The sequence below is a fragment of the Sorex fumeus genome, unplaced genomic scaffold (genome assembly GCF_029834395.1).
Source record: "Sorex fumeus unplaced genomic scaffold, SorFum_2.1 ptg000265l, whole genome shotgun sequence".
Classification (NCBI taxonomy): domain Eukaryota; kingdom Metazoa; phylum Chordata; class Mammalia; order Eulipotyphla; family Soricidae; genus Sorex; species Sorex fumeus.
The window spans coordinates 35611071-35624110 of record NW_026606322.1 but is presented as its reverse complement, the minus strand read 5'-3'; the positions used below and the strand labels follow the sequence as shown (position 1 = coordinate 35624110).

The following is a 13040-nucleotide window of genomic DNA, read 5'->3' as shown; positions in this document are numbered from 1 at the left end:
GGTCCTCAGGGGATCATATAGGATGCTGGGAATTGAACCCGGGTTGGCCGTGTGCAAGGCAAACGCCCTACCCACTATGCTATTGCTCCCTGGAGCTTATTTTTTTCTTTTTCTTTTTTTAAAAATGTATTCATTTATTGAATCGCTGTGGGAAAAGTTACAAAGCTTTCAGGTTTAGGTCTCGGTCAAGCAAATATCAAACACATTTCCCTTTACCGATACTTATTTTTCACCACGAAGAACCCCAATAAACCCCCACCCCCCCAACCCTCCCAATGCCTATGAGGCAGATGAATTCTAGTTAACACTCTATCTACTTTGACTAGATTCATTGTTTCAATAGAAGATACACCATTATTATTTAGAGTTTACACCCCCAAATCAGACATGCTGGAAATGCATTGTGAAATGATTTGCTTTCTACAGCTGGGTTCAAGAATTAAATGATGTCACAGCCGCGTGGTTTTGGATTTCTGCTATTTTACTTATTAACCCTGGAAGTATTTCTGCTGAGAGTCAGATAATTAAGAGATTAGTTTCTGTGCTCTGGAGCCATGGCCGTGCCGGAGAGCTGCTTGTGGGGGGCAACTGGTGACCTCGGTAGGGCGTGAAGGACGAGCCAGGAACACCCCCCTTCCCATGAGGTTTTAGTCGCCCCACCACGACCAGCTCATACCTGGCTTTCCACAAAGCTCCCAAGCGGCTGCCATCTTTCTTTCCAGAGGGAAGAAGGCAGAAGGGATCGACACCCTTTCCCCTCTGGGCAGACATGGTGGCGTGGATCAACACAGTCTGTTCACTTTTCTGCTGCAAGCTGCTGGGCTCTGCATTAAGTCCTTGTGCTTCTGGAGCCATGGTGGAGCTTATTTTTTTCTTAAAAGGTTTTTTTCTTTAGAGAAAAGCTCTTTGAAATGATAAGAAAATTCTAAGTAAAGATTCAGAAGATACAGGCCTGGTGAGATAGTACAGTGGGGAGGGCACTTGCCTTGCATGTGGCTGACTTGGGTTCAAGCTCCCTATATTGTTCCCTGGAGCCCTCCAGGAGTGAACCCCAAGCACAGAGCCAGGAGTCTGCCTGAGCACTGCCCCAAAACTGAAAAAAGAAAGTTGAAAGCTCTTTTAAAGTAGAAAGCAGAAGATAAAGTACTTTTCCAACATTATTGAGATGTACTTTGCAGATTAGACGTAAAATTTTGTATGGGAGTATGCGTTTTGCGGGCTCTGCCTGGCAGTGCTTGGGGGTTTCTCATGACTCTGCCAGGAATCACTGCGGGTGGTGCTGGGGGCAGGGGGTTACACCATGCTGGAATTCAGCCTGGGCCTCCCATGTGCCAAGCATGTGCTCAGCCTCACAAGCTCTCAGGCCTCAAAGTTGTCACTACTGATAGTGTAAAAGATACGTTTCACTTACGTTGACTATAAAACTCTTTGGAGGTGATTATGCTTATAACTTTGACTAGTTGAATGCTCAGCTTCTTGTTTATTAGGTTGGTTTTACTTTCAATTTTCGTTTTTTTTTTTTTTGGTTTTGGTTTCTTTTTAAAGGATAATATTTACTTAGGTATTTTGGGTTGAGGTTTTGCATTTGGAGTTTTAAAAAATACAGTAATTTTTATGTCTGTTCTTCAGATGTATTGGCAAGTCAAGAACAACAAATGAATGAGATAGTAACAATTGATCAACGTGAGTATTTGTGTTTATCTTATATTTCCCATTAAATATTTTCTTTTACACTGTAAGGTTGTAAGAAGGAAAATTTATGAATATTTTAGATGTACAAAAAATACAGTATAACATAGATGTGTGGTATAAGAAATTAAAATGTATTTATGCAGTATGCCTATTGTGGGTTCCACTTTAAATCACCTGAAATTGCATTGGCATTCTGCTTTCCAAATTCATTGTTTGGGTTTTGGGCCATACCCAGCAGTGCTCAGGACTTCTCCAACTCATTGCTTGAGGTTTGCTCCCAGAGGTCCTTGAGGACCATGTGGTGCTAGGAATTGAACCCAGACCCCTTACATGCCAACAAAGAATGTGCTCCAGCCCTTTTTTCAGCTGTCCCCCCAACCCCCCGTACCTTTTTTAATTATGCCAATTATAGCCGTCAATATTTTTGTCATTGTCTCACATGTTTAAATATTCTGTGCACAGTGGGTTTTTTTTTTTTTTTTTTTTTTTTTTTGCTTTTTGGGTTACTTTTGGCTTGTGCACTCAGGAATTACTCCTAGCAGTGCTCAGGGGACCATATGGGATGCTGGGAATCTAACCCGGGTCAGCTGCGTGCAAGGCAAATGCCCTACCCACTGCTGTGCACATTTTTGCTTGACATTTTCATTTAATAGTTTTGCGATTTATCCATGAAGATAATTGCAGCAAAGTTTCATACTTTTTTTTTATTGCTCGTTAATTTTAAAACTAGTTGAACATGTGGCTTTAGAGATACTACAAGTGGATAGGGTTATCTTGCACGAGCTGTGCCCAGGTTTGATCCCTTGCACCCTGTATGATCCCTGAGTCTGTGAAAAGTGATCCCAAACATAAAGCCAAGAGTAAGCCCTGAGCACCACCAGAGGTGACCCAAAAATCAAAAGAAAAAACTGGATGAATATACTGAGTTTTTGTGAGAATGTGTCTGAGATTATCTGGTTATAGTATCTAGGGTTTCTAGCCTTTCAATCTTATTATGTAATTTTTTTTCAAAGTAGTGATAAAGGTTTAGACTTCATAGTAAATAAGTTTTTTTCTTTCGTTTTTTCTCCAACACTTATTTGATAACTATCTTTATAAAATTCTTGAGTAATTTTTAAACTTTGTCTAATGTATATACATTGAGTGATTCCAAAATAAGGAAACCAACTTTCATTTACTAAGATTCACAAACCAGGGGCCAAAAAGAGAATACGGCAGATAATATGCTTTGTGCTTGCCTAGCACTCAGCCAGCCTGGGTTTGATCCTTAGCACCATATGGTCCCCTGAGGTCTGCCAGGAATAATCCCTAAGTGCAGAGTTAGAAGTAAGCACTGAGCGTGGCCAGGTCTAGCCTAAAACCAGGTTTTGGGGTTTTTTTGTGTTTTTTTTTTTTAATTTTGTATGAGGTAGTTCACAATATTTGATTGCATTTAATATTTGAACACCAATCCCACCACCATATTTGGGATGTTTCCATCCCAAACCCCAATCCCTGTCACAAAGCAGAACCAAAATAATATATTTGTATTGTTATGAAGAAAAACTGCTGAAAAGGCTATAGAAAAGTATCCATAGAGGAAAGAGTGTGAAAATTGTTATATTTTGGCAGGGGCCATTAAGACCTTCTATAAGATACCGCCAACATGGTGTTAAAGGTTGAGCCTTGTAAACTTCCATATATATATCTGTAAATATATATCACTATCACTGTATCATTGTCATCCCATTGTTCATCAATTTACTCCGACGGGTGCCAGTAACGTCTCCATTCGCCCCAGTCCTGAGATTTTAGCAGCCTCTCCTTACTTGTCTTTCCCAAGGCTGCAGTATACACACACACATACACACACACACACACACACACACACACACACACACACACACACACACACACACACAGAGCGCAGGCCAGGAATACGAGTGTGTGGGGAGCTGTTATGAGCATGGTGGCAGTTGGGTTCTGGAGGTTTTCGGCTGCCGGGGCTGGGTCCCTTATGATGGGAATAGCTCTCACCCCTCTCTGGGGCACTCTGAGTGAAACAGCCTGGCACAGGGTCCAGTGGCATGGCTCTGGCGAGCGTCATGTTATGCTCCTTTTCTGGAGAGAAGAACATGCAATGGATGGTGGCCAGTGATGAGATTATCTGGCACCCGCAAGAGGTCCCAGTCACAGAGTTCCGCATACCTGGGTTTTGTTGGATTTCACTCGTGTGTGAGGCTTGCCTGAGCATGTGGAGAATGGCCGGGAGCATGGTGGCAGTTGGGTTCTGGAGGTTTTCGGCTGCTGGGGCTGGGTCCCTTGGAGGCAGGGAGGGCTCTCACCTGCCCCCCCCCCCCCCCCCCCCAGTGCCCCGAGTGAAATAGCCTTGCGTGGGGTTCGTTGGCATGGCTATGAAGAGCCTCGTGTTATGCTCCCTTCCAGGAGAGAAGCTTTTCTTTTTTTTTTTTTTTTTTTTTAATCACAAGCCAGAATGCAAAATATATCCTACTTGATGCTGAGAACTACTGTGGGGATTTTTTTCGAAAGTGTAGTGGATTGTCTTTTTCATTTTTCTTATTCTTCTTGGTTCATATCCAGCGATGATGCTCAGAGTTTACTCCTGGCTCTGCACTCAGGAATGACTCCTGGTGACCCATATGGGATGCCAAGGATCAAATCTGTGTTGGGCACATGCAAAGCAAGCGCCCTCCCCGCTGTACTATCTCTCCAACTCCCCATCTTTTTATTTTTAAATGAGATTTTCTATTGAAGTAATTCAAGGGACATTAGAAGAACTAATTACGTTTTATACCTTTGAGTAACTTTTTTCACTGATTGTATTTGGAAGGAATATAATCGTCCTTCCCCTTGTCTTTCTTGGCAGCTGTGCAAATTATTCCAGCATCAGTGCAGTCTACGACACCAACTACAATTAAAGTTATAAATGGTAGTGCAAAGGCAGCTAAAGTACAAAGAGCTCCAAGAATTTCAGGAGAAGATAGAAGCTCACCTGGGAACAGAACAGGTATTTTTGCATTGTAACTTGACGCTTTACAAAACTCACTAAATTAGATTTTGTTTTACAACACTGAATCTATGAGTAGGGACTGTTTGGTAGTGTTCAAGCAGCACTTGTTTAAAAAAAGAAAATTATTTTAATATGACTGACACATGAGCCAGAGAGCCTGTTAGTTGCCTCTTCCTTTCTAGTAATCTATGGTTCTGTGGTCAATGCTTGTCCTTTATACCAATTTAGGAAACAATGGCCAGATTCAGCTGTGGCAGTTTTTGCTAGAACTTCTAACTGACAAGGATGCACGAGACTGCATTTCCTGGGTTGGTGATGAAGGCGAGTTCAAGCTTAATCAGCCTGAACTGGTTGCGCAAAAATGGGGACAACGTAAAAATAAACCTACAATGAACTATGAGAAACTCAGTCGTGCATTAAGGTAAGCATTTATTAATTTCAAAAAAAAAATTTTTTAAATGGATGTGTGTACATGTGTATGTCTTTCTATTTTAGATATAATATTGTTGTGTAAAAATACAGAAAAAGTTAAACAAGTTAAAAATGTAGGGCACTTGTATCACACATGGCCAACCCGGGTTTCATCCCTGGGACCCACCAGGAATGATCCTTTAGTGCAAAGCCAGTAGTAAGCTGCCGGGTGTGGCCCCAAAACAAAGCAAAACTACAACAACAAAAAGCTGAAAAGATCTTTAATAGTATAGAAGCATCTAGAGTTCTCTTTCTCTTTAACACATGACTCCAAAGCTTGTTACCAGTGCTCACACATGCATACAGTTTGATTAGCACAAATAGCATTGCTGGCATCAACAGGTTAAAATTATTCTTTCATTTCTTTGGTTTTGGGCCATGCTTGGCGATGCTCAGGGCTTACGCCTGGCTCTGTACTCAGGTTAGAGGAGAAACAGGGCAAGAGAACTAGACAGTTCAGACTCTGGGTTATCCAAAGAGTAAATTTATCTGCAAAAGTACAAAACCTCATTAGTAATCAGGAAAATGCAATTTAAAATCGTAACACATGGTATAATAAATACCCTGGAATAACTAAAATGAATTCCCAGTACGAAATGTAGGTGAGGATATATGAAATAGTAGAAATACGGGTTTCGGCGGCATGCAGGGCAAGTGCCCTTCCCTGCTGTTGTGTCTCTCCAGCCTTCTCTGTACTTTTGGCAGGAATTTAAATTATAAACTGGAAGGGCCAAATAGATACCTGAAGAAGCTGTGCACAGACTTTGCGTGCTGTAGGCCCAGGCTAGACTCAGCTCAGAGTGGGGAGGAGCCCCCGAGCATTGCTGATTATGGCCCAAGAAACAAAAACTAAAAATATATATATATAAATTTAAGGTATGACCTATTACTTGGTTCCCTCCTACATACCAAACCAGGAAAAAAAAATACATACGTGCGCACACATACGTGCCCATAGCTATTTATGGCATTTCCAGATCCACACACATACCCATAGCATATTTATGGCATTTCCAAACCAGAAACAAACCAAATCCCCAGTAAGTTGCATAAATTTTGAAATGCAGTATATGGTATCCAGGAAAATGAACTACTAAAAGCATGATATGGAAGGACCTCAAAATATTGCCTTTTATATATTATATAGAAATTTTCTGAGGGCATTGAAATCTTTGTAATAGCTTTTTAAGCCAAATAACGATCAGTTTGTGGTCTGAGATCTGAGTTTTATGTCAGTTGACGTGAGGTAGATGGCTGGCTTGACAGAAAATGGAATTGACGTGAAAGGAACACCAGACTGCGCCTAATTTGTTTCCATTTTTACTGAGAAAGTGAACATTATCATATGTTTACTGTGCTAGAATTAGGAAGTGATGACTTAATTTGCTGCATATCAGTCAGTCCTTTATTAATGGACTTTTGATTAAATGGAGTAACTTTTATAATAAAATCATCCGAATTGTGATCCCTTCTGCCTCTCTTATTTTTGTAATTGTTCCTTTTGTAACTGATCTTTGTCTAATGGAGCAAATGGACAGTGCAGTTTTCAGTCTGCCATCTCAAAAAAGACTGGATTTAACCTCTTTTCCCATAATTGTAATTTGCATGTGCAGCATAAATAAAGGGTTCCAAAATATTTTCTCTGTCTCCATAGACAGCAAACAGTAAACCAGACTTCAAGAGTGATGACCCCAAATAAGACTATATAGGTTTTAGAAATACTGCTTTTTTAGAAATATTTTAGGAATATTTAGAAGTATTTTTAATATTAGGAATATTACTCATTTCCATATCATCTGTTTTACGTGTACTTAAAGTCGTCCTGTTAGGTTTGGAGAACTTCTATGAAAGGACAGACTATATATAGAGGAAAATATATTGCTATATAATAATAAAGCAGAAGCTTCTAAACTTATTTGACCTACATAATTTCTCTTTCAAAAGAGAAATTCTGGTGCCTCCCTGGAATCTCCCTTCTTTTAAAGTGGGAGAAATGGGCTGGAGTGGTAGTACAGTGGGTAGGGCGCTTGTCTTGCATGCAGTTGACTTAGTTTTCCATCCCAGGCATCCAGTATGGTCCACCAAGCTCTTCCAGGACTGAGCTCTGAGCTCTGAGCCAGGAGTAAGACCTGAGCGCTGCCAGTTGTGGTCAAAAAAGGAAAATAACAAATCTGAAAGCACGCCCAGTTGTATTGGAAGCTAATACCACCCCCACTCCAAGTCTATATTCCTCCCGGAAAGGAAACACTATAGTGTAAAAGATTGTGTGAAAGTTAACCTCTCTATGATCAGTTCTATTAAAGACCTCTTCATTTTGGATGGGTTCTTAATTAACATAATAGAGAGCTGTATGCCAGTCTATGTGTGCTAAGTACTTTACAGGAACACTCCTTTTAGTCCATAACAGTCCAGTGAGAGTAAGTACTGGTTTTAGCCTGGTTTTATAGATAAGGAATATGCTCAGAGAAAACGTAACTGGAGAATTTAGTAAATCAATGGTTTTTGAGGCTTTCTTAAGTGTAACATTAGATATTATATGTAATTTTGATATTTATTGCTATTTTGGGAGAAGCAATTCTCTTTCAGGGTTTCTGGGAAGTACTGTAAGAAGTTCACAGTCTGTATTTTTCATATAATTCTGATGTGGCTTGTATTTTCTTTTTTAAAGGTATTATTATGATGGGGACATGATTTGTAAAGTTCAGGGCAAGAGGTTTGTGTACAAGTTTGTCTGTGATTTGAAGACTCTTATTGGCTACAGTGCAGCAGAGTTGAACCGCTTGGTCACAGAATGTGAACAGAAGAAACGAGCAAAAATGCAGCTCCACGGAATTGCCCAACCAGTCACAGCAGTAGCCCTGGCCACTGCTTCCCTGCAAACAGAAAAGGATAATTGAAACCCGGGAGCTTCTGGGAGGTCAAGGTCTTTCGTAAATATTAGAGCAAGTATTGCTCTCACCTTTATTACTGAATTTGAATCTTCTTTTATTTCTAGACTGTACAATCTGATGCATGATTTTTTTATAAATATTTCATACTCTTGTGAATTTGGATCTTTTTACTTTGAGCATATATTTTAGAATATATGTATGTTAAAGGATCACCACAATGTCTTCAGTGCGAAGGCAAGGTAATTGTGGGATAGTTTGTTAACAGTCAGGAAAGCTAAACTGGTCAGTATTAATGTCTAGCCCTACCAAAAATAGCCAGTAGCATCTTGAGGATGAAAAATAAATGGAAGTATCTCCAGGAAATAGTCTGGCTTAACTATTTTTGAGAATAGAACTTTTTCTTCTCTGCTGCGTTAGATGTTGCTTTACCTAGAACCAGGAAACTTTTCACAGCTGAAGCATGTGTGCCTGCATCATCTAATCAAGCAGAGCTAAAATATTCATATCGAATAAAAGTATAATAATTACTAAGCTAAGAGTATCAAGTTATTAATTTATATATTTGCAAGCAAAGGACAATAAGAATTTGACTGGCAGAAGAGCATTGCTGAAGAAGGAGATCCAAGTTTCAATCTGGCTTAACTTAAGCCAATTTTAAGGATTTTCTGTGTAGACTCATCATAATGTCAGACCAAGAATTTAAATTATTTTATGAGAGGCATTTAATTCTAATAAACCAACTATTAAAAAATTCTGAAATGATCTCTGTTTTTCCTGTCAGAGATTTAAAAAACTAAAAAGGTATATACCTCAACCAGAAAATAAAAGTTTGGTTTGGTATGGCTTTCTTTTGGTTTTTGTTTGTTTGTTTAACTTAGCTTGTAGTGCTGGTTTACTATGCAAAACAGCTTATATATCCATTGTTTTTCTTATGAAATAAAAACTTAATTGGCTGTGCTTTTACCTCTTAAGATACTACAAAATCATTTGCAAATAGATTTAAAGGGAAATTTTGACTCTCAGCATAAGCAGTCTTCTCTTAAAATTTCCCACTTAATTATTTCCCTTTGCATATTCTATATGTGTGAGCATACAAATATCTATTTCCATGTCCGAGTGATTGCCCTGTGCACCTGTATACCCACCCACACAGGAAGACATAATAATGTTCAAAAGGAAACATGTTTCAAAAGATAATATTCATTTAATTCTTTAATTCCTATAAACACAAAACTATTTCCATAAGCTAACACTAAATAGAAATGGCTAGAAAGTTATTTGTTGTTCACTTGCTTGCTTACTTGCTTTTTTTAAAAAAAAATTGTTGTTGTTTAAGGTATTATGTGCAAATTATGAGATACTGGCAAATAGCTTTTCATACTCCCATACCAGAAGATTAATTCTCAAATACTCATGCACCTTCTCCTTCATCATTTTCTGTAAATCCCCCCCCAAAGCTCAGTTAATGTGCTTTATTAAGAGGATGGGGCCATGGTAATGCAGTGGCATAGTCAGCAGGTGCGCCCTAAGTGGCACTAGTACTAGGAGTACTAAGGAATGCTTTGGGATGAACCATATGGGCCGGGTAAAGTGCTGTGCTATGTAGGACTACTGTGTAATCTTTGTTATATTACTGTATTGACTCCGTTAAGACTGCAGTAGTACCTGAAAAGAATAAAATTTGTAACTTCAATTTTTACTTTTTTTTATAAAAAATAAACTGATAAATTATTAGTATCATTTGGCTGCTGTGATTGCAGTGTTACCTGAAGCAGAGTAGCAGTATGAGTAATATGTAAACGTCCTAGTTTCAGGTACAAATAGCTAAAACAGGTTTTACACCATCGTCTTATGGCCTGAGAAAGTTAAGTCTTTTTTTTTTTTAAATAACAAAATATATTCTTGTATGTTATTAAGAGTATACAACTCAGTTTTTCTTCTTTTTTTTTTTCTTGGGTGCTCAGGGGTTCCTCCTCACCCTGCTCAGGTATCATTCCTGGCGGTGCTTGGGGAACCATATGGGATGCCGGGGACCAACCCCATATCAGCTGCATGCAAGGCCAGTGCCGTGCCCTCTTTACCATACCTCCGGCCCAAGAGCCTAAAAATCTTAACTTATTTTGAAATCCTTTTGGAGAGACATTTCAGACATTCCAATAAAGTCATTGCTAAGAAGATAGTCCCTTTATGTTGTAATTATTTCTCCATATAAGAATAGATTTTTTGTTTCCTATAAAACATTTTTTCCCTTCAATAAGTAATTCTAATTTTTTTTAAAACCATACTTTTTTTTCTTCTCCCCACCCGCACTTTTGACAGATTGTATTTTATTCCTTCATTATAATTTGAACAGTTTTGTATTATCCTGTACTGTTCCGTTCTGACCATTATTTTCTATTTCATAATGTAGATAATTAGACTGATTTCCTCAGTTGATGCAAGAAATGTCCATTACTTTGCTTCAAATTGTAAAACATTTCTATTTTCCTTAACTAAGATTAAAAGTACCATAAACCCAGGCAGTCATTTCTTTTACTAAACAATGCGAAGATTTCATTTATGTTATTCATTCTTAGCTTTTTATGAATGAATTTTCAATTTGGAAATTTATACTCCAGGAAAGAAACGATCTGGTCACCTTTGTACCTTACAAGTACAAGAACAGATTTCCACTTTTGTTTTAAACACTTGTTTTCCTTAAGATGTTCTCATGAGCCAACTTAGATACATTCATATTGCTAGCCTGACATTTGGAAATATGTATATCAGAAAATCAGACAAATTTTGCTGAAATGCTGTGTGAGGTTGATCTTACATGATTCACCTCATCACATTCATTTCTGTCTCAACTGTCAATTAGGAAAGAATTTTTTTTCCCTTTCCTGATTAGTGGTAAAAACTTAATGATATTTCTTTAAAGGACTGTGCCTCCAATTATTTTTGGTGAGATATGCTGTTTTCCAGTTATCATTTTATGCTACTGCCTTTTAAAAAGAACTAGTGTATCTTTGAAATAGCACAAAAGAGGTTTTAAAGTTCATAATTGCAAGATAACCTGTGACTAACTTGATGTCTTCAGATCTAGAGGGTGTAAAAATACTGATATTTCAGTGATATTTCACTTGCTGCCAGAAAATATTCTGAATCTTTTGTAAAAGGGAGAAGGAATTTTGCATACATTTTTACTCTTTAAATAAAGACACTTATACTGTCATAGTAACAATTATGTATTTCTTTGTGGTTTTTATTTTTTTGTAATTTTACATAAGACAGTTATTTTCTATTTTTACTCAGATAAAAATATTTGTGCATAAAATGTAAAAAAATAGCAAAATGAGAAAAATAAAACTATTATACAGTATTTTTCTGCGTTAGAAATTTTTTTCCCCCCTTTATGTAAATAGTCTCAACTTTCTAGGACATGTTTGGGTAAAAACATTAAAATACACATGCATATGATGGCCATATATTTATCAATTTGGAAACAACATATTGCATTTAACCAAAATTAAGTTGTAGAGCTTTAATTTTTTTTTTAATATGTGCTAACTCTTGGCAGAGGCGCTAGGACTAGTGAGGCAGAGAAGCACCAGAGCACGCCCTTGAGTGGCACTTAGGGCGCATTTTGGTGTGGGGATTTGACTCAGGACTTTGCAAGTGGGTGTGCTCAACGCTTGAGCTGTCTCTCTGGCCCTGATTTTTATGAAAAACAATGAAACTCCTTTCACAGAGAACAGCTTTAGAATAGTAATAGAAACGTTCATATGTTTGTATGTTCGTATGTTTGCTATCTGTTAAACGCAAAAATAAGAGGCGTACTTAGTATATGGTTGAGCAGTGGTCAGTCTTCATTGTGCTTAGAGGAAGATAAATTGCTTCCTGTGTACCTTGCCTGTGGGGACCAGAGATCTAGCTCAAAGAGGAGAGCACATGCTTTGCCTGCAGGAGAACCCTTGGTGCAATCTCCCATGCTCCCCCATCTTGCTGCACCCTAAGCACCACTGACAGCAGTACAGAGCTGGAAGTAGCCCCCAAACAAAAACCAAAAGCACCAAATAGAAAATGTACAATCTAATTTTGATCTGCCTTGAAATGACAAAAAGCATCCACGATATATCCAGTGACACTTTTTTGGTGTACTTTAACATTTAATTTGCAAACCGCACAAGTTTAAAATGCCTTTCACGGGGCTGGAGAGATAATACAGCGGGTAGGGCGTTTGCCTAGCATGCGGCCGACCCAGGTTCAATTCCCAGCATTCCATATGGTTCCCTGAGCACTGCCAGGAATAACTGCTGAGTGCAGAGCCATGAGTAACCCCTGTGCATCGCCAGGTGTGACCCAAAAAGCAAAAAATAAAATGTCTTTCACTATTAATAAGCTGAAAGAACACAAAATTTTCTGTGGTAAAGGACTTTTAATTTGTTATGGGTTGAAACTTGTAAATTAAAAATGTGAATTAGAGGCTGGAGCAATAGCACAGCGGGTAGGGCATTTGCCTTGCACGTGGCCGACCCGGGTTCGATTCCCAGCATCCTATATGGTCTCCTGAGCACAGAGCCAGGAGTAACCCCTGTGCATCGCCAGGTGTGACCCAAAAAGCAAAAAAAATAAAAATGTGAATTAGTGGAGAAGAACTGGAGGATTAATGACGGAGTTATTTTGGACGATAACAAAGTTGTGGAGATTGGCTGCACAACATTGAATATACTTAATTCTTTATACTTAAGACATGCTTCTGATGGTCGGGCTAAAACTCTAGTGCAGCAAGTAGGGCGTTTGCCTTGCATGCTGCTCACACAAGTTTGATCCCTGGCAGCCCATATGGATTCTTGAGCCCACCAGGAATGATACTGAGTGCAGAGCCTGAAAGTAAGTCCTGAAAGCCACCAGGTGTGGTCTCCCCCAAACCAAAACAAAAATCTAGTAGTAAGTTACCACAAACAAGTTTTCAATTCCTTTAAAACTCAATGTCA

At 38.6% G+C, this 13040-nt stretch overlaps 1 protein-coding gene across 7 annotated transcripts in view; it reads left to right on the top strand.

The window, feature by feature from the left end:
- Nucleotides 1-11425, top strand: part of GABPA (GA binding protein transcription factor subunit alpha) — a 32225-nt gene extending 20800 nt beyond the window's left edge. For all 7 annotated transcript variants that reach the window (XM_056109328.1, XM_056109331.1, XM_056109327.1 and 4 more), the window contains exons 7-10: nt 1630-1683; nt 4559-4699; nt 4931-5123; nt 7842-11425. In XM_056109328.1, coding sequence (XP_055965303.1) covers nt 1630-1683; nt 4559-4699; nt 4931-5123; nt 7842-8070 — 617 coding nt within the window. In that variant the 3' untranslated portion in view covers nt 8071-11425. The remainder of the gene's footprint in view (nt 1-1629; nt 1684-4558; nt 4700-4930; nt 5124-7841) is intronic.
- The last annotated feature ends 1615 nt before the right edge of the window (nt 11426-13040 follow it).